This window comes from Dendrobates tinctorius, unplaced genomic scaffold (assembly GCF_039654945.1).
Source record: "Dendrobates tinctorius isolate UK_male_01 unplaced genomic scaffold, ASM3965494v1 ptg000011l, whole genome shotgun sequence".
NCBI classification, from domain to species: Eukaryota; Metazoa; Chordata; class Amphibia; order Anura; family Dendrobatidae; genus Dendrobates; species Dendrobates tinctorius.
The window spans coordinates 30,444,727-30,467,706 of NW_027361679.1; the positions used below are offsets into that span (position 1 = coordinate 30,444,727).

Consider the following 22,980-nt stretch of genomic DNA (forward strand, 5'->3'; position numbering starts at 1 on the left):
CCCCATGCTTAATAATTGTTGATATGTTCTTTTCCTGAAATTCTGTGCCCTTTTTTCTCTACATAAATCTCTGATAATTTTAAATAAAGAGTTCTATTTTAACCTCATCAATCCACATGACTTCTTTCCAAAATGTATCAGGCTTGTTTAGAGGTTTTTTTTGCACACTTCTGATGACGAATTTTATGGTGATAATGTAGGAGAGATTTTCTGCTGATGACTCTCATGAAGGTCATATTTGTGCTGGTGTCTCTGAATAGTAGAAAAAGGCACCACAACTTCAGAGTATGCTAAATCTTTCTGAAGGTCTTTTGTAGTCAAGCGGGGGCTCTGATTTGCCACTCTAGAAATCCTATGAGCAGATCTCACTGAAATTTTGCTTGGTCTTCCAGACCTTATCTTGACCTCTACTGTTCCTGTTAACTGCCATTTCTTAATTGCATTTCGAACTGAGGAAAGGGCAACTTCAAAACACTTTTCTATCTTCCTATAGCCTTCTCCTGCTTTCATAGTATCATAGAATGGTAGTGTTGAAAGGGGCCTCATGGGTCATTTGGTCCAACCACCTTCTCAATGCAGGATTCACAAAATCATTTCAAACAGATGTCTGTCCAGCTTCTATATGAAGACATACTTTTGAAGGAAAACTCTCCACTTCTCGTGGCAACCTTTTCTACTCGTTGATCACCCTTACTGTCAAAAAGTTTTTTCTAATATCTAATCTATGTCTTCTCCCATTCAGTTTCCTTCCACTGCATCGTCTTTCCTTGTACAAAAGAGAATAAAGCTGATCTGTCTACAGTGTGACAGTCCTTGATATATTTGTAGAAAGCTATTAAGTCTCCTTCTAGTCTTCTCTTTTGAAAACTAAACATTCCCAAATCCTCTAACTGTTCCTCATAGGACATTTTTTGCAGACTAGTCACCATTCTGAACTTGCTCTAGTTTGTTGATGTCTTTTTTAAAATGAGGAGTCCAGAACTGGACACAGTATTCCAAATTAAGTCTGACCAAACAGGAGTAGTGGGGGATAATTATGTCACTTGATCTAGACTTTATGCTTCTGTTACTACAACCCAAAATTGTGTTTGACTTTTATGCAGCTGCATCACACTGCTGACTCATGCTCAGTCTGTGATCTATTAGTATACCCAAGTCTTTTTCACATGTGCTGTTGCTTAGCCCTATTCCTCCCATTCTGTATATGCTTTTTCATTTTTCTTGCATTTCTCACTGTTAAAAACCATTCTGATAGCTGCTGCCTACAGTTCCAGATTGTGTAGATCTTTTTGAATCCTCTCTCTTCTCTAGTATTAGCTATCTCTTCTAGCTTTGTGTCATCAGCAAATTTAATCAGTTTACCCTCAATTCCCTCATCGAAATCATTGATAAAAATGCTGAACAACACAGTGCACAGCTCAGAGCTCTATGGTATCTTGAGTCACTTGAGGACATTCTTCCAACTGGATGTGCAGCCATTTATAACCACTCTTTGGGTCCGGTCACTAAGCCAGTTTTGAATCCAGTTATAAATCCACCTAAAAGTTGCTTTGTCCATTCCATACTTGGTCATTATTTTTGTAATAAGGATGGTATGAGATATTTTGTCAAATACTTTGCTGAAGTCAGGTTAAACTATATCTACTGCACTGAACCACCCAGTCAGTGATTTTGTCGCAGAAGGAAATTAAGTTAGTCTGACATGACTTATTAGTTGAAAATCTATGGTGGCTCTGGTTCATCACTTAATTCTCATCCAGGTACTTGTATACAAGTTGTTTTTGTTAGGCGTCGGGTTTCTGTGTCTGCTCTGCAGGAATCCAGAGCCTCACATTCTGCGGTCTCGCCCAGGGTTGGGCTAACCAGCGCACAACTTGTGCATGGCGCTGCACTGGCGGGTGCTGTGACTTGGTGCGGTATGGTAGTGCCTCGTACAGGATGACAACACCGGATGCTAGTTTGTGCTGACGCTTAGGAGCATGGTGGCGAGAGCATAGCCACCCGTTGGCACTGACTCTAACTCTAAACCCTATTACAAGCACAACCAGAGCGAGTCATAAGGAGTCAGTCACCAGTCTCATGCATCCATCATCACACATTCCACAGACAAAATGAGTCTATAGTAGCGCATGGCCGCCATGCGAACCTTTTACAGCAGCGTCCTTCCGGGACCTTCCTGATGGTCCAATCGGAACAGGCACGGGACCTGAGCATGTGACCCTGGAACTCCAAAGAGAGTTTGAGCCATGGGCATGCTCAGTGGAGTGAAAGAGGGACTTAGTACCAGGAGCTGCTCGCTGCTGGCTAGTGCAGGCTGCTATAGCTGAACCAGGGATGGCAGCAGCAACCAATCTGACAGCACTAGTTTGAGCAAGATGCCGGGATTGACACCTTTGCTGAGCAGGCTCCTCTGGGACTGAATGGGAGACTGCAGAAGGCAAGGCTCGGGATTCCTCCTGTGCCGAGGGAGAAACCCGACGCCTAACATTTATGTTTATGTATATATATATATAGTATATATATATATATATATATATATATATATTGCATTAAATACAAAGGAAATGTGTCATCTTTAACTTTAGTCCTTTTAGAAATCATTCATCTTCAAGTTGCTTAACTGCTCACAGTAACAGTAATTTAAATGCCACTGTAAACTCAACAATTTTGCAACAAATAATCTCCTCACACAGGATTAAAATATATTGTTCAAGATATAATATGTACATTATTATTTTGTTGTGAATCTTAAAGCAAAAAAAATTAACAATAAATTATAATATAAAAGAAAATTTTTCAAAGAATAAACCAGATACTATGAACAGTTTTAGGAAAATGCGGTACCCACATTCAATTATTTTCAGATAAAAGTAAATTGAACAATCTTTCATCATAGTCATCTTGATGAAAAATGTAGTTTTAGCCATGCTGGAGTTCCATGCATGATGTCTATATACCTAGAAAAAGCTCTAATGTGTCAGTTTTAACAGCATCAATAATTTCATATAACATTATCATATTGGCTCTTTCTACAACCATTTATTTGACAAATAGACTTCCATTTTGGAGCTATGTGGATTCTAGCTGCCATAGTAATAACATGACAGTGGGACAACACTGGGTGGACCTTCTCGTGACTCTTGAAATTAAGGCTTTAACATGCTTTCAAAAGGTTTTTACATGTTGACAGAGCCACCATATGTGTTTCACATCACCTAATCACAACCTCTAAAACATTTATTTGAGACATTAGGGTATATTTTATTTAGTTGTACTGAGACATAATATGCCCTATGAAGGATGTTAAGTGATAATTCTGGCAGAGATGTCTAATTACTCCCTTTTGATAATGTATCACATCCGTTGTGCACTTCAGATCTCTTTCCATTGTTCCATAAACTTACATTTACTGTTCCCTGGTAGAGAATTAAATATAGAATAAAGTGAGTAGACCACTCCTCTTCCAAATGGGTTATTTAGACACATTCGCTCAAAGCTTGAAAGTGGTGCTATAGGATTATTAGAGACATTATTCAGAACAAAATGAAAAATCTGATTTATATGGATATATTCTCCAGGAGGTGGGTTATACTTGTATATAAATTCTTGTCTGGTTAAAACCTTGCTATCGAATTACCACATGCAGCTCTGGCAAAAATTAAGAGACCACCACATCAAAACCCTGTTATGGGCAGCCCATTGTCCAGACCTGCACTCCATTGAAAACCTCTGGAATGTAATCAAGAGGATGATGGATAGTCACAAGCCATCAAACAAAGAATAGTTGCTTAAGTTTTTGCGCCAGAAGCAGTGTGAAAGACTGGTGGAAAGCATGTCAAGACGCATGAAAGCTGTTTTTAAAAATCATGCCTATTCCACAAAATATTGATTTCTGAACTCTTCCTGAGTTAAAACATTAGTATTGTTGTTTCTAAATGATTATGAACTTGTTTTCTTTGCATTACTTGAGGTCTGAAAGCACTGTTTTTTTATTTTGACTACGGTATTTCTCTTTTTCAGAAAAAAAAACAAAATTTATTGCTTGAAAATTCAGAGACATGTTGTCAGAAGTTTATAGACTAAAAGAACAATTTACATTTTACTCAAAAATATACCTAAAAAGAGAAAAATCAGACAAGCTGAAAATTTGGAAGTGGTCTTATAATTTTTGCCATTGCTGCATGTTTCAGATTAGTGATCCCTTTTATATTTCACCATTTAAATGCTCTTGGTTCCAGTCCCGGTGTTAACATTGTGTTGTTGAATAGATTGCACAGCTTCTGGCAGGGGAAGAGAAAAGACTTATACAGACATTACAGCAGGGGATCACAAATGATTCTTTCTTTGAGGTAAAATTATATTTTAATAAAACAGCCAGGGAAATGGTTTTTCCTCACAAAAAGAATCAACAGTGATCAGCTGCTGTAATATCTGTATCCTCTCTTTTGCTTCCCATCCTGCCCAGGAGCTGTGGTATGATCAGACCATGTTCCTGCACAGTCAGGCACAGCCATTACACAGTACATAGAAGGGAAACATCTATAAGATTGTCTTACGGAAATTTTTGGAGCAAAGGGATTGCCGGCACTAATTCCATGCCTGAAGCAGCTATGTTTAACCTATTTAGCCTGTCAGCAAAACACCATCAACCGTTGAAGTACAGGTGCATACCAAGAAGAAGCATTTGTGATTGCAATGTCCAAAATAGAAGAAAAGGTAGTGCTCACCCTCCAATTAAAAGTTTCCTTCATTCAATCATGAAGTGCATTGTGCGCGAAACAGCCGTCATTTCCAGAAGTCCTTCACCATTCTCCCGCTGACCCAGCTATTCAATGATTGAATAAAGGAAACTTTTAATTGGAGAGTGAGTGTTACCTTTTCTTCTATTTTTGACATTTATAAGATTATATGATCACATGGACATTTTATTTACACACATCCAATTGTGGAAGTTATTATTATTCCAAAATCTAGTGATTAAAAATGTACTTTAGCTTGTGAGAAAACCCCTTTAAGGCTGGGTTCACACGTAGCGGAACTCTTGCGAAATTACCGCTAGAGTTCCGGAATTCCATTCCGCGGGAAAATCGCATTTTAAATTCCCGCGATTTTCCCGCGGAAAAACTAGCATTTTGCAAGCGTAATTAGCTTGCAAAATACTAGCATTTTCCAAGCGATCTGTAGCATCGCTTGGAGAACTGATTGACAGGTTGGTCACACTCGTCAAACATAGTGTTTGACAAGTGTGACCAACTTTTTACTATTGAGGCCGCCTATGCGGCATCAGTAGTAAAAGATAAAATGTAAAAAATAATAAAAAATGGTGTTATTCTTACCTTCCGACGTACCGCGCAGCCTTCCCGCCTTTCTCCACGCTCCCGTTCCCAGTAATCCTTTGCGAAAATGCCCGCGATGATGTACGTTCTCGCGGGATCGCGACGTCTCGCGGTAATTCGCGATGACGTTGCGCAAATGACCATGAGACTTCGTGATCCCGCGAGAACGGACGTCATCGCGGGCATTTTCGCAAAGGCTTACTGGGAACGGGAGCGTGGAGAGAGGCGGGAAGGCTGCGCGGGACGTCGGAAGGTGAGAATAACAATATTTTTTATTTTAAATTCTATTTTTACAGGGATATGGTACCCAAAGCCCGGAGGACAGTCTCCTCTCCTCCGGACCGTGGGTACCATCCGCAATTGTTCTGCTTACTTTTCGCATGGTGTGTACAGCCACATGCGGAAAGTAAGAGGAACAATGCATTCCTATGGGTTGTGGGATCGCGGCGATTCCGCAAAATTAATGAGCATGCTGCGTTTTTTTTACCGCGAAGCGATTCCACCGCGGTAAAAACCGCAGCATTAGCACAGCATTGCGGAATCCCATAGGAATGCATGGGATGCTTATTTTTCGCATTTTCATGGCAAAATCGCGCGGTTAAAACCGCCGCGGAAATGAGAAAAAAAGCCACGTGTGAACTCAGCTTAAAGGGAACAAATCTTGACCATACATCCTATTTACCTGCAGATCTAGGATTAATGTAGGATGTAGGAATAATCTGCAGGTAAAAAATGTTTAAAACATGTCTGGCTGCCTTACTGGAGCAACAGGTCATATGTAGAAAATGAAGGTATATCCTGTTTGCTGCTGCTTGCTTCCAGTCATAGGAGCAGAGCAGAGAGCAGTTGCAATCACTGCTCACTACAAGGTGAGCACAGCAGTAATCACTCACCTACAAACACACTCATTCTCCAGAGCAGGCTGTCAATCAAAGTGCCATGGAGTGATTACAGTGCTCTCTCTGTCTAGTGAATGGTGACTGGAACCTCTCTCTATACTGCTCATATGACTTGAAGCAAGCAGCTACAGGGAGGATATAAGTTCATTTTCTCCCTGTAATTGTGGTTCCCCTAAGGGAGTTAGAAATTACTTTAACCCCTTCGCACCCGAGCCTGTTTTTGCCTTCGTGATCGGGCCAATTTTTTCAATTCTGACCAGTGTCACTTTATGAGGTCATAACTCTAGAACGCTTCAACAGATCCTACTGATTCTGACATTGTTTTCTCATGACATATTGTACTTCATGATGGTGGTAAAATTTTTTAGATATGATCTGCACTTATTTGTTAAAAAAATCAAAATTTGGCAAAAATTTAGAAAATTTTGCAATTTTCAAACTTTTAATTTTTATGCCCTTAAATCAGAGAGTGATATCGCACAAAATAGTTAATAAATAACATTTCCCACATGTCTACTTTACATCTGCACAATTTTGGAAACATAATTTTTTTTTTTTAAGAAGTTATAAGGGTTAAAAGTTGACCAGCGATTTCTCATTTTTACAACAAAATTTGCAACACCATTTTTTTTAGGGACCACCTCACATTTGAAGTGAGTTTGGGGGGTCAATATGACAGAAAATACCCAAAATTGACACCATTCTAAAAACTGCACCTCTCAATGTACTCAAAACCACATTCAAGAAGTTTATTAACCCTTCAGGTGCTTCACATGAATGAATGGAATATGGAAGGAAAAAATAAACATTTAACTTTTTTTCATAAACATTTTACTTCAAAACCATTTTTTTTATTTTCACAAATGTAAAAAGAGAAAATGAACCACTAAATTTTTTGTGCAATTTCTCCCGAATACGCCAATACCCCGTATGTGGGGCTAAACCACTGTTTGAGCACACGGCAGAGCTCAGAACGGAAGGAGTGCCGTTTGACTTTTTCAATGCAGTATTGGCTGGAATTGAGATCGGATGCCATGTCGCATTTGGAGAGCCCCTGATGTACCTAAACAGTGGAAACCCCCCACAAGTGACCCCATTTTGGAAATTAGACCCCCCCAAGGGACTTATCTAGATGTGTGGTGAGCACTTTGAACCCCCAAGTGTTTCACTAAAGTTTATAATGTAGAGCCGTGAAAATAAAAAAAATCATTTTTTTTCCACAAAAATGATCTTTTAGCCCCCAATTTTTATTTTCACAAGGGTAACAGGATAAATTGGACCCTAAGAGTTGTTGTCCAATTTGTCCTGAGTACGCTGGTATGCCACATGTTGGAGAAAACTACTGTTTGGGCACACGGTGGGGCTCGGAAGGGAAGTAGTGATGTTCTGAAATGCAGACTTTGATGGAATGGTCTGCGGGTGTCATGTCGCGTTTGCAGAGCCCCTGATGTACCTAAACAGTGGCAACCCCCCACAAGTGGCCCCATTTTGGAAACTAGACCCCCCAAGGAACTTATATAGATGTGTGGTGAGCACTTTGAACCCCCAAGTGTTTCAGTAAAGTTTATAATGTAGAGGCGTGAAAATAAAAAAATCATTTTTTTTCCACAAAAATGATCTTTTAGCCCCCAATTTTTATTTTCACAAGGGTAACAGGAGAAATTGGACCCTAAGAGTTGTTGTCCAATTTGTCCTGAGTATGCTGGTATGCCATATGTTGGAGAAAACTACTGTTTGGGCACACGGTGGGGCTCGGAAGGGAAGTAGTGACGTTCTGAAATGCAGACTTTGATGGAATGGTCTGTGGGTGTCATGTCGCGTTTGCAGAGCCCCTGATGTACCTAAACAGTGGAAACCCCACACAAGTGACCCCATTTTGGAAACTAGACCCCCCAAGGAACTTATCTAGATGTGTGGTGAGCACTTTGAACCCCCAAGTGTTTCAGTAAAGTTTATAATGTAGAGGCGTGAAAATAAAAAAATCATTTTTTTTCCACAAAAATGATCTTTTAGCCCCCAATTTTTATTTTCACAAGGGTAACAGGAGAAATTGGACCCTAAGAGTTGTTGTCCAATTTGTCCTGAGTATGCTGGTACCCCATATGTGGGAGAAAACTACTGTTTGGGCACACGGTGGGGCTCGGAAGGGAAGTAGTGACGTTCTGAAATGCAGACTTTGATGGAATCGTCTGCGGGCGTCATATTGCATTTACAGAGCCCCTGATGTACCTAAACAGTGGAAACCCCCAATTCTAATTCCAACCCTAACCCCAACACACCCCTAACCCTAATCTCAGCCCTAACCATAACCCTAACCACAAACCTAACACCAACACACCCATAACCTTAATCCCAGCCCTAGCCCTAGCCCTAACCCTAGCCCTAGCCCTAACCCTAGCCCTAACCCTAGCCCTAACCCTAACATTAACCCTAACCCTAGCCCTAGCCCTAACCCTAGCCCTAGCCCTAACCCTAACCCTAACCCTAGCCCTAGCCCTAACCCTAACCCTAGCCCTAGCCCTAGCATTTTTTTTTTTTTACTTTTTTTTTATTTTTGTCACAAGATCGCTGCCCTGTGATCTGACTCATAGTAACGCCACTTCACCTCTGATCATCTGTCAGTGTGAGATCAGAGGAGAAGCAGCGTTACTATGTGACAAGATCGCTGCCTGGCACATAATAACGACTTCTCCTCTGATCTCACAATGACAGATGATCAGAGGTGAAGCAGCGTTACTGTGTGACAAGATCGCTGCCTGGCACAGCTGTGCCAGGCAGCGATCAGCTGTGCCAGGCAGCGATCTAGTCACACAATAACGCTGCTTCACCTCTGATCAGCTGTTAGTGTTAGATCAGAGGGAGAAGCCGCGTTACAATGAGGGAGATCGCCGGGAAACAAGCAGCTTTCCCAGCGATCGCTCCCATTGGCTGCTGTGACGCTGACGTCATCGGGACCTGAACCAATCAGGTCTCGATGACGTCGGGGGTCCCAGCATGCATTGCGCACCGGGATCCCCGCGTTGTAAGGTATGTGGGGGTCCCGGGGGGCACAAAACCGCCGACAGTAGATAAACGTCGGCGCTGCACAAAGCCCAGCAAGCGCCAACGTTTATCTACTGTGGGCGGTCGTGAAGAAGTTAATGCTATTTACAGCACCACTCCAACTTTTTTTCTATTGCACTGCTGGACTGGTGCTTTAAATGTAAGTCCCCTGCCCCCTGTCTCATACTCACCTGCTGCCACCTTCATCATTTTCTAGCATCACTCCTGTCAGTCTCTGGTGAAAAATGACCTGCCAGCAGCTCCAGAGTTTCATGGAGCACAAGAGGTAATTTTTCAATACATCTTTATGAGAGCTTTGTTCTGGCTCTCATAGAGTTGCATTTAGGCCTTGTAACGTAACTTCTGACTTCCGGCCAGTCAGAAATTACAGGCACAATGTGGCGCCAGGGGACCGGAGCGGCGCTGGTAAAAGGTGATGCTGCCAGAAGTTGAGTATAAGAATGGGGACAGGGGGCTTGTATTTTACATAAACTCTAGCCTTGAGAAAAAAAATGCTGGAGTTGGTGCTTTAGTTGCAGATTAACCCTATATATGAAGGTAAATAGCATTTCTGGAAATGACTGGATTCCTTTAATAATTTTAAAAAATTGCATATATTCAGCACCTTAGCATGGGTGATAATCTGGAAAGTTGCACTTGAGACCTCGATCCTTCGCTAGATCCTTATATAAAGACACCAATTATATAAGTAGCACTTGGTGGGTAGGGAAAGTGGAGAGCTCAGTTACAGATTTTACAATTTGGGTGGTGAACATCAATTTAATCCTTTGTCAGCACTGAAGTTTAAACCTAAATCTGAGAAAAACACAAAAGCAATAAAGCACATCTTGACTTTGTATGATTTCAGCAGTCTTATCAAACTTTTGTAGCTTGAAGAACCCCAAGTTAGGGTTCCTGACAATTTTTCTTTCAAAACTGCCATCAAACTGTGAAAAAATCTTACTAACTTAAGATTTTGTCAAATAAATACCAATGTATGCCACCCGTAAGGAATTCTTGACAAATGAAACATCTGTCCTCTATTTCAGAAAGCCCAGCTGAGTGAAGAAATGAAAAAGTACATAAGTGAGGGTAATGAGCTGTGTGGAGACTACAACAAATATCCGTTCTCTGAATTCAAGGAGAAGTAAGTTCTGCAAATAGCCAATATAAACATAACAGGCGTACAATTGTCAGAAAATCTATTTTAGATAGAATGTTGTCATTTCTTCCGACTTTACATTGTGTAACATTAGGATACCCCTTAGATTTGCCTCTATACATTTACCCAGTAATAGTAATAAAATCCTTTTAGAATTTCATTCTGGAATATCTTCTATAATTTAATTATGAGATGGTATTTTTGCATTTTATTCTTACTCGTGTTTTACCGAATGGTAAATATCTTTGGGTAAATTTAGTGCACTAATTTAACACTTTGACAACCGCTATATAGTATATGCTAGTCGTACACAGTAGACAGCTGGATCCTGCTAGTGGGCGCATGTAATTAGCTGAAATACAAAGGTGCAGCTCTGCTGTGGTTGCTGAGATAAGAGCAAACTCTGATCTCTGCCATTTAACACTCTGAATATAGAAATTAATACTAATTAAAATACTCAAAGGGAGACAATGTAGGATGTGACTGGGAACCAAACTTTGCATGACAGACTAGATGGACACCAGGGCAGTCTGACCATATTCTCCTTTATTATTGCATTCTCAGCTTTGTAATAACAGCTGCCTGTATGCTAACGGTATAAAAGATACTTAGCATGGAACCTATCTACATTTAACCAACTAATTATATGTATACATTAAAGGGAACCTGCCACAAGGATTTCCCAGTATAATGTAGGACCAGCACCTTTCAGACTTCTATTACAGCATTCTTCTATGCTGTAAGTCCTCAATATGCTCTGCAAGGCAAAAAAAAACAAATCTTTTATTATACTCTCAAAAACTGCCGTCTGGTTCAATGGGTGTTGCGCTCTTTGGCCTTTCCCAGCGCATGCGCACCACAGTACTTTGCTCTGCCCCAAGCATGACAGAGAGAAGTTTGCCTGCGCAGGAGGATGATGGGGGGACAATGCATGAATGACGTAGGATGCGTCATCCAGATGGATTTACAATTTTAACAGCATGTTTTTAAAGACATTGCAATAAAGATGAAGTTTTAACGTGTACTCAACAATTTGATTTGGATGTTTGTTGCTGGAACATTTTTGTTTGATTACCACAGCCGCTTTTTCCGAACACCGTCCTGGAGTCCATACCCAAAGCCACAGAAATTCATCTAATGGTGAGCTGAAAACTTTAGCATAATAGCCGCTAAATCAATTACCGCTGATGCCAGTGAGGCTGTGCGGAGTCCCTGGCTGACTGGAGGTAAACTAATGAGCGTGGGGAAAATTTCAGAAACTTTCCCAGGCTTATTAGTTTATCTCCAGTCAGCCGGGGAGGCTGCGCAGAGATGAACTAATTCATTCGGCAGTGGTTTACAGCGGGGCCGGTCGCATTAGCACCGGTCCCCATTGTAAACCAGTTAACCCCTTCTGATTGATTGCAGCGAGGGACCTGACTGAACAGCTGAGAGGTATGTATATTGTTGTTTTTTTATTTTAATTTTTTTTACAGAACCATGGCTTTTTTTTCGGATTAGCAGATTAATAAATGTTGTCAAAAACTTGGTGTGATTATTTCATTAAAAGAATTTGTAATTAATGTGTGTGTCTTTTTTTAACCATTTAGTATTCTAGGGTTAATAATGGATAGGTATCTTATTGACACCTCTCCGTTATTAATCCGGCTTAATGTCACCTTTCAATAGCAAGGTGACATTAACCCATTATTATTAACCCATTAGCCATCCCTACAGGGCAATGGGAATAGAGAGGCTAAGTGACAGAAAAGGATATATATTATATATTATAGATGCGCCTTTCTGGGGTGGCTGGGGGCAGATTTTTTTAGCCGGGGGGCTCAAAAACAATGGTCCCTCTCGAGGCTATTAATATCTGCCCTCACTCACTGGCTTTCCCTCTCTGGTTGAGAAATTACTGTGGGAGCCGATGCAATTTTTTTCAACGAATTAACCCCTTAATTTAACACCTACAGGTCCCAAATTTATCACACATCCCCTGATCTAATTATTAGTCAAAGACATATAAAAAACTACATTAAATGAAATGGTTTACTGTATGTAAACCATGTGTCATTTCATGTGGGGTTTTGTATTGATTTTACAGAAGCTGGCAATTGATTTAGCAGCTATTATGCTATGTAGAACTCTATGAAATATAAATATATATATATGTATCTCAATGACATATATATATACACTCACTGGCCACTTTATTAGGTACACCTGTCCAACTGTGTGTTAAGACTTAATTTCTAATCAGCCAATCACATGGCGGCAACTCAGTGCATTTAGGCATGTAGACATGGTCAAGACAATCTCCTGCAGTTCAAACCGAGCATCAGTATGGGGAAGAAAGGTGATTTGAGTGCCTTTGAACGTGGCATGATTGTTGGTGCCAGAAGGGCTGGTCTGAGAATTTCAGAAACTGCTGATCTACTGGGATTTTCACGCACAACCATCTCTAGGGTTTACAGAGAATGGTCCGAAAAAGAAAAAAAATCCAGTGAGCGGCAGTTCTGTGGCCGGAAATGCCATGTTGATGCCAGAGGTCAGAGGAGAATGGGCAGACTGGTTCGAGCTGATAGAAAGGCAACAGTGACTCAAATTGCCACCCGTTACAACCAAGGTAGGCAGAAGAGCATCTCTGAACGCACAGTGCGTCGAACTTTGAGGCAGATGGGCTACAGCAGCAGAAGACCACACTGGGTACCACTCCTCTCAGCTAAGAACAGGAAACTGAGGCTAAAATTTGCACAAGCTCATCGAAATTGGACAGTAGAAGATTGGAAAAACGTTGCCTGGTCTGATGAGTCTCGATTTCTGCTGCGACATTCGGATGGTAGGGTCAGAATTTGGCGTAAACAACCTGAAAGCATGGATCCATCCTGCCTTGTATCAACGGTTCAGGCTGGTGGTGGTGGTGTCATGGTGTGGGGAATTTTTTCTGGGCACTCTTTGGGCCCCTTGGTACCAATTGAGCATCGTTGCAACGCCACAGCCTACCTGAGTATTGTTGCTGACCATGTCCATCCCTTTATGACCACAATGTACCCAACATCTGATGGCTACTTTCAGCAGGATAATGCGCCATGTCATAAAGCTCGAATCATCTCAGATTGGTTTCTTGAACATGACAATGAGTTTACTGTACTCAAATGGCCTCCTCAGTCACCAGATCTCAATCCAATAGAGCATCTTTGGGATGTGGTGGAACGGGAGATTCGCATCAGGGATGTGCAGCCGACAAATCTGCGCCAACTGTGTGATGCCATCATGTCAATATGGTCCAAAATCTCTGAGGAATGCTTCCAGCACCTTGTTGAATCTCTGCCACGAAGAATTGAGGCAGTTCTGAAGGCAAAAGGGGGTCCAACCCCTTACTAGCATGGTGTACCTAATAAAGTGGCCAGTGAGTGTATATAGTGGCTTGCATTGTCGATGGGAGGCATGTGTCTCGAAGATGACTTGTCTCTGTAATGTAAGCCCAGAGTGTTTCTTTAGTACACATAAGCCCTAATGGATATCACTATACTTCTAATGTATTGCAAGGACCTGTGGTGAGGTCAAAATCACGTGACTAATCAGCTGCTGGGTTCGTGGGTGTGGCTATACCTTTATAATGTAGACTACTACTGAAGCACGGGGCTGTATGTGGGGAGGGACAAGCCTCCTGTGTGTTCTGAGGCTTAAGGACTGAGCCTGAAGCAATGGACAGTTATGGCTTTATCCTCCTGAGGTGAGGCTGGTTCTTTTGGTGATGTGCTGTTTTTGGTTTATGAAGCAATAAACCCTATGAACTTTAAAGGAACGCGCCACCTGATTGACTCCCGTTGCACCTGAGCGAGTACAATCCCTACAATTGGTGCTAGAAGTGCGGGCAGCATTCCCAGCAGAGACTTGACACAGTTGCTGCATGTCCTTGGTCAAGTTTGCAGCAAGCATTACCTGGAATAATGAAGGACCTGCTGAAACACCTGGTCCAGTCCCATTCACAGCAACAGGAGACCAACAGGATATTGTTACAGCACATCCAGCAGAGCCAGCAGGAGCAACGGTAGCAGATGCAGCTTCTGGCAACCGCCATCAAGGGCAGGACGAGTGCCCCAACCCCAGGTCTGGCTGATGACACCCATGTCAGGAAGGCGGTAAGATGCGCATTACAGAAAATGACCCCTGAGGATGATGTTGAGGCCTTCCTGACGGTATTTGAAAGGGTGGCGGAGAGGGAAAAACTTCAGCCAGAGCAGTGGGCAGAGGTACTGGCCCCATACCTGACAGGGGAGCCCCAGATGGCGTACTATGACTTGACTTTACAAGACACCAAGGAGTATCCCAATCTAAAAGCAGAGATTCTCACACGTTTGGGGGTGACAATGACTATCAGGGCACAGCAAGCTCACCGCTGGGCCTATCACCGGGACAAACCTCCTCGTTCCCAAATGTTCGACCTTTTGCACCTGGTCCAGAAATGGCTGCAGCCAGAGTCTTCTATGCCTGCACAGATGGTAAAGCGAGTGGTGATGGATCAGTTTGTGCATTCCCTGCTGAGACCCCTACAGACTTGGGTTGCCCAGGGTGATCTCCAGAATGCCAATGAACTGGTTGGGCTGGTCGTGAGATACCAGGGGATGGAAGGCTCCTTGGGGAAGCAGCCCATTCCATATTGGGGGTCCCAGCAGGGGGCAGAGTCCCAAAAAGGGGTGGGGCATCCAAGGTCAAATGGGGCAGAGGAGGCAGTGCCCAAGGTCACCACAGGTGATATTATTTGTTGGAGATGCGTTGGGCCAGGACATATAGCTGCCCATTGTCCCCAGACCACCGAGCAGATGGACTGCAACATGGGACGCCGCAGTTCGTACTATGCATATCCAGCCTGCAGTGTGAACTCTCCACCTAACGAGGGGCCTCAATCGAGTCCCATGAAGGTGAACGGTTGAGTAGTAATGGCGCTGTTGGACTCCGGGAGCTTAGTGACCCTTGTAAGAGCCACTATTCCTCTCATCCTACTCCCAAGTAAAAAGGTTGGCGTTCGGTGCATACATGATGATGCAAAGGACTACCCTATTGCCAGGGTGAACGTTGAAACGGCGCATGGCACCGAGTCCCATGAAGTTGGCGTCATTCGGGACTTGTTGCATCCTGTAATTATAGGCCGGGATTTCTGTCTGTTTTGGGAGCTGTGGGGTAAGGGTACTGAGATCGCTAGCAAGAGCAGGGAACCAATGAACCCTAATAAGGTATCGCCACCACCAGAGGCAGACGGGTTTCCTTTTTGTGTCCTTGTGGGGGATGAGGAGGAAGGGTCCCCTGAATCTGACATTCTGGAGTTGGGGGTGGTCGGTGACAATTTTGGGACTGCCCAACATAGGGACCCAATGCTGAGGGAAGCCTTCAACAATGTCACCATCATTAATGGGGTTGCACAAGAGCCGGGGGCGGAAACAAGGTTTCCCTATTTTATGATGAGTGGGTAGTTGTTATACCGGGTCACAAAAATAAGGGAGGAGTTGGTAGAGCAGTTAATAGTACCAGGCCACAATATAGATGTAAAGTGTTGGACATGGCCCATTCACACATCTTGGGGGGACACCTGGGGGTGAAAAAAATGCAGGAACGGGTTGTGCAGAGGTTCTATTGGCTTAGGTATCACCAGGAAAAAGCAAACTATTGCAGGTCCTGCCCTACATGTCAGTTAACTGCCCCACCTCTCATTTCCAGAGCCTCCTTGTGCCATTGCCCATTATTGAAGTGCCATTTGAGAGAATTGCCATGGATTGGTCGGTCCCTTAGTTAAATCAGCCTGGGGCCATCAGTATATAGTAGTCATCCTGGACTATGCCACACGCTATCCTCAGGCAATTCCCCTGAGAAATTCCTCCGCGAAGAGTATAGCCTGCGAGCTGGTCCATGTGTTTTCCCAGATGGGTTTGCCAAAGGAGATCCTGACTGACCAGGGGACACCTTTTATGAGCAAGGTGATGAGGGAGTTGTGCAAGGTTCTGCAAATCTCCCAGCTGAGGACTTCAGTGTATCATCCGCAGTCAGATGGCTTTGTTGAAAGATTTAACAAGACACTGAAGAGCATGCTAATAAAAGCCATAGAGAAAGATGGTAGAGACTGTTATTGTCTCTTACCATATCTACTGATTTCTATCTGTGAAGTTCACCAGGCCTCTACGGGGTTCTCGCCCTTCGAGCTTCTTTATGGCCGACATCCGCGAGGTCTCCTAGATATAGCCAAGGAAACCTGGGAAGCCGAAGTCACGCCCCACAGAAGCATCATTGAGCACATGCCACTGATGCAGCAGAGGATTGCAAAGGTGATGCCCATCGTAAAGGAACACCTCCACCAGGCACAAGAAGCTCAGGCCAGGGTCTACAACCAGACAGCAAGAGTGAGGCAGTTCAATCCGGGAGACCGAGTTCTCGTGCTGGTTCCGACAGTAGAGAGCAAGTTCTTGGCCAAATGGCAAGGGCCATATGAGGTTGTAGAGAAGCTTGGGGAGGTAAACTATAAGATCCACCAACCCGGAAGAGGGAAACCATACTAGGTTTACCATGTCAACCTCATCAAGCCGTGGCAAATTAGAGAGTCAGCGGTAACTCCATGCTTGCTGGGTAACCTAGAAGGTGAGGTTGGAGTGGTTAACATAGCGGAGACGCTATCAAAAGCCCAGAAACAGCAGTGCCGGGAGTTACTCCAGAAAAACAGGGACCTGTTTTCAGAGCTGCCGGGGAGCACGAAGGTTGTGGAGTACGAAGTTCTGACTGAGCCACATGTGTGGGTGAACGTGAAGCCTTATCGAATTCCTGAGGCCTGTCGAGAAGTAATCTCCAAGGAGGTGCATTGAAGATTGAAGCTCGGGGTCATTGAGGAATCCAAGAGCGGCTGGTCGAGCCCGATTGTCCTGGTCCCAAAACCTGATGGTGAATGGAGGTTCTGCAATGACTACTGGAAGCTGAGTGAGGTCTCCAAGTTCGACGCATATCACATGCCACACGTTGATGAGCTTATCGAGAGACTTGGACCTGCCAGGTACATAACCACTAAATTAAAGTCAAATAGCAGCAAAAAGCTCAAAAATCAATTATAAGTTTAGGAGGAGCCTTACTTATACCAATATTAAAATTGATGGATACAACCTTTATTCAAGAAAGCTAAAAACAAGACAACCACACAGAAATACCAACAACTAACCGTGTCACCTATAGTGGCCCTACACTGGGGTCCTGATAATTTCTACCTACCAGCGGAGGTTGGCACCCTAAACACAATCGAGATTGGCGCCCCCGCTCCACGATGGCTGACCCTAATGCTCCTAAATAACCCTGGGCTGGTGCAACAAACTGTCACTGATTTGACCAGGAAAGGAGAGTACAGGTGTCGCCGGTGTAGGTAGATTTATAGTGTTTTCAGCACTTTTTTGCACCTTTTCAATTGTTGCCTATAAATCTACCTACGTACCTACGATGACCCTAGATGCCTCATCACAGCCAGAGAACTAAATAAGCCTAAAGCAAGATAAGGGGAAATCTAAACTGCCCCAGAGCAGACCCCAAAGCAATAGACAGCCCCCAAACATGTATTGTCAGTGAGACAAGATGAAAACACAAACACAGATAGAAAAATAGGCTGAGCAAACGATGGGGCCCACACTAACTAGAAAGGACAGGAAAGGAAAGATGCTGTCTGCAATCATGCACAAAACCCTGCCAAAAAATGTCCAACACTTTCTGATAACAAAAACCCTGAAGTCGCTAGTCTTCAATTCCCTATATCAGCACTCTGGTATATTCTGAAGACAGAGCAAAAAGAGACCAATCTGATCAGGGACTAAAAGCAAACTGGCATAAACAGAGACATAAGAATGGAAATTCAGCACAGTCCCAGCAGGGGCAGGCTGACCACAAAAACTGAGTAAACCAGACCAAATCTCATGTGAAAAAATAGCAGAGCATACTTAGCTTGAGAAGGCAGGAACAGAGCTGGAAACCAGAACCTCAGGGCAGGAAAAAATCACCAGCACAAAATTAGGGAGTCGGCTGTCTTAAATCCAGTCAGAGACTACTGATGTCCATTCACAGTCCTCCTCCTTAGGTGGCAGGTCTCTGCCATTTAAATCAGCTTCATTACCTACTGTCACCACTAGAGGGAGCCCAGATGGAGAACTCACGACTCCTCTGTCAACACAGCCAGCTCCACCACCCTCACCAGAAGCCAGAGGTAAACCAGAAAATGAGTTCACAACAGTACCCCCCCTTAAGGAGGGGTCACCGAACCCTCATCCACGCCACCAGGCCGATTCGAATGGGCCCGGTGAAAAGCACGAACCAATCTATCGGCATGAATGTCAGAGGCAACAGAGACTTATGAAACATGTTATGGATCTTAAACGTAACTGGAAGAGCCAATCGAAAAGAAACCGGGTTAAGAATCTCCAAAATCCTATAATATAAGGTCCAATAAATCTTGTCTTGAACTTTGGAGATAAAACCTTCATAGAGATATTTTTTGATGACAACCAAACCATATCACCCACTTTAAACCAGGGACCAATGGTCCTATGCCGGTTGGAAAAACGCCGGGCCTTTTCTTGAGAGAGGGACAACTTATCCACCACTTGGTCCCAAATCTGCTGCATTCTCTCTACCACAGTGTCAACACCTGGGCAGGCTGAAGATTCCACTTGCCCTGAAGACAATCGTGGATGAAACCCAAAGTTACAGAAAAAGGGCGACATCAATGTGGCAGAACTAGCTCTATTATTTAGGGCGAATTCGGCCAAGGGCAAAAATGAGACCCAATCATCCTGATCAGCAGATATAAAACATCTCAAATAGGACTCCAAAGTCTCCAGAGGAGAAGGATAACTGAATTCCCAGCTTGGAACAAAAAGCTCTCCAAAATCTGGAGACAAACTGGACTCCTCTGTCCGACACAATGTTCTCAGGAATCCCATGCAACAGAACCACCTGTTGTAAAAACAAGGGCACCAACTCTGAGGAAGATGGCAGCTTTGGGAGTGGTACAAGATGGACCATCTTAGAAAATCACAAATCACTCAGATAACAGTCATCCTCTGAGAGACAGGAAGATCAGAAATAAAATCCATTAAGATATGAGTCCATGGCCTCTTGGGCACCGGCAAGGGCATCAACAACCCACTAGAACGAGAACAGGGTTTTGACCGGGAGCAAGTCCCACAAGACTGCACAAAATTCCTGACATCACGAGATAAGGCGGGCCACCAAAAAGACCAACTCACCAAGTCTCTGGTACCAAAAATACCTGGATGACCAGCCAACACGGAGCAATGAACTTCAGACATCACTCTCTTCCTCCACTGGTCAGGAACATACAATTTTCCCATAGGACAATGCTCAGGTTTGTCCTCCTGAAATTTTTCCAGGGCACGTCTCAAATCGGACGAGATGGCAGAAAGAACTACCCCCTCACCTAGGATGGTAGTAGGTTTGGTCACAATAGGAGAATCAGCAAAGAAACTCCTAGAAAGGGCGTCTGCCTTAACATTCTTAGTGCCAGGAAGAAAGGAGACCACAAAATCAAAACGCATGAAAAACAAGGCCCACCTAGCCTGTCTAGGATTCAAGCGTTTAGCCGACTCCAGGTAAATCAAATTCTTGTGGTCAGTGAGGACCACAACTTGATGTCTAGCCCCCTCCAACCAATGTCTCTACTCCTCGAATGCCCACTTCATGGCCAACAATTCCCGATTCCCCACATCACAGTTGCGTTCAGATGGGGAGAACTTTTGGGAGAAGAAGGCACAGGGATTCATTTTAGACGTCACCAGATCTTTTTGGGACAAAACAACTCCTGCACCAATCTCCGAAGCATCTACCTCTACCTGAAATGGAAGTGAGACATCAGGTTGCCGTAAAACCGGAGCAGAAGTGAACCTCCGCTACAGCTCCTGAAAGGCCAAAACAGCCTCTGAAGACCAATTCAGCACATCAGCGCCCTTCTTGGTCAGATCAGTCAGTGGTTTGGCAATACCAGAAAAATTAGCTATAAATTTATGATAAAAATTAGCAAAACCCTAAAACTTCTGGAGAGCCTTCAAAGAAGTGGGCTGAACCCAATCATAAATGGCTTGTACCTTGGCCGGGTCCATTTCAATAGTTGACGGAGACAAAATAAGTCCCAAAAATGAAATCCTCTGTACACTAGAGTTGAGCGATACCGTCCGATACTTCAAAATATCGGATCGGAATGGATCGGCCGATCTTTAAAAAAAGTATCGGTATCGCCGATGCCGATACCGGAAGTCCCATTCAAGTCTATGAGACTTCCGGTATCGGAATTGGAAAAACCCTTTCCTGCCCTTGTACAGCCTCTCGGGGGTCTGTACCGGCCTTCCGGGGGTCTCTGCCGGCCTGCCGGGGGTCTGTGCCGGCCTGCCGGTGGGCTGTGCGGACTGCCCGGGGTCTGTGCACCCTGTGGGGGTCTGTACCGGCCTGCCGGGGGGCTGTGCCGGCCTGCCGGGGGGCTGTGCTGATGTCCGGGGGTCTGTGCACCCTGTGGGGGTCTGTACCGGCCTGCCGGGGGGCTGTGCTGATGTCCGGGGGTCTGTGCAGGCATCGTCCGATGGGACTACAAGTCCCATCGGGCGATGCCTGCTACCATGACAGTGATTGACACATTAGCCAATGATGGGACAGTAGTAGTCCCATCATCCGGCTAATGTGTTAAATGTAAAAAAAAAAAAAAAATACTACATACATACATACTACATGCATGCTACATACATACTACATGCTACATACATAGTACATATATACTACATATATACTACATGCATGCTACATACATGCTACATGCTACATACATACTACATACATACTACATATATACTACATACATGCTACATACATACTACATACATACTACATGCTACATACATACTACATACATACTACATATATGCATCATATACTACATGCTACATACATACTACATATATACTACATGCATGCTACATACATACTGCATGCATGCTACATATATACATACTACATGCATGCTACATGCATACTACATGCTACATACATACTACATACATACTACATGCATGCTACATACATACTACATGCTACATACATACTACATATATACTACATGCATGCTACATACATACTACATGCTACATACATACTACATATATACTACATGCATGCTACATACATACTACATGCTACATACATACTACATACATACTACATACATACTACATACATGCTACATACATACTACATGCTACATACATACCACATATATACTACATGCATGCTACATACATGCTACATGCTACATACATACTACATACATACTACATGCATGCTACACACATACTACATGCTACATACATACCACATATATACTACATACATACTACATACATGCTACATGCATGCTACATACAATACATTCATACAATACATACATAGACATACAGTACATATAACATAGAGTAACATACTTACCAATACTTGTCACATTGTTCCCCGAAGCCATTGTCGTCTACGGAATAAATATTAACATAACAAACCACAAAAATACTCACCCATGATCCGAAGCAGTCCACGAGTGTGTCCCACGATGATCTTGGGTAGAGAACTGCAGCATCAGCTGATGCTGCCGCTCTCTACGGGCTGCAGGAATCCAATGACGGAAGGTAGGTATCCTTCCGCACTGTATTCCTCCACCACTTAAAAAAAAAAAGTCCCTAGTCTCACTTTATGGTAAAAGTATGCATGTAGTATGTATGTATGTAGTATTTTTTTTTTTTTTACATTTAACACAGATGATGGGACTACTACTGTCCCATCATTGGCTAATGTGTCAATCACTGTCATGGTAGCAGGCATCGCCCGATGGGACTTGTAGTCCCATCGGACGATGCCTGCACAGACTCCCGGACATCAGCACAGCCCCCCGGCAGGCCGGCACAGCCCCCCGGCAGGCCGGTACAGACCCCCACAGGGTGCACAGACCACCGGCAGGCCGGCACAGCCCCCCGGCAGGCCGGTACAGACCCCCACAGGGTGCACAGACCACCGGCAGGCCGGCACAGCCCCCCGGCAGGCCGGTACAGACCCCAGGCAGTCCACACAGCCCCCCGGCAGGCCGGCACAGCCCCCCGGCAGGCCGGCAGAGACCCCCGGAAGGCCCGAAATGACGGCGCATCATGATGCACACACACCGCGCATCATGATGACGTCATTTCGGCTGTCAATCAACTTTGAACTTCCGATTCCGATTCCGGAATCTGATATGACAAAAGTATCTGAAGTCAGTATCGGAATTCCGATACCGCTAATATCGGCCGATACCCGATACTTGCGGTATCGGAATGCTCAACACTACTGTACACCAAAAAGGCCTTTCGATCCCTTAACATACAGGAAATTCTCCCTCAAAATCCAGAACACAGTCCGAACATGTTCCACATGAGAATCCCAATCACTGGAAAAGATCAGAATATCATCCAAATAGATGATCAAAAACTTACCCACAAAGTCCCGGAAAATATCATTC

At 43.8% G+C, this 22,980-nt stretch overlaps 1 protein-coding gene across 1 annotated transcript in view; it reads left to right on the forward strand.

Moving 5' to 3' along the window:
- Positions 1–22,980, forward strand: part of GC (GC vitamin D binding protein) — a 302,249-nt gene that overhangs the window by 190,695 nt on the left and 88,574 nt on the right. The window contains exon 10 of the mRNA XM_073590535.1: positions 10,327–10,424. Within this exon, the coding sequence (XP_073446636.1) occupies positions 10,327–10,424 (98 nt within the window). The remainder of the gene's footprint in view (positions 1–10,326; positions 10,425–22,980) is intronic.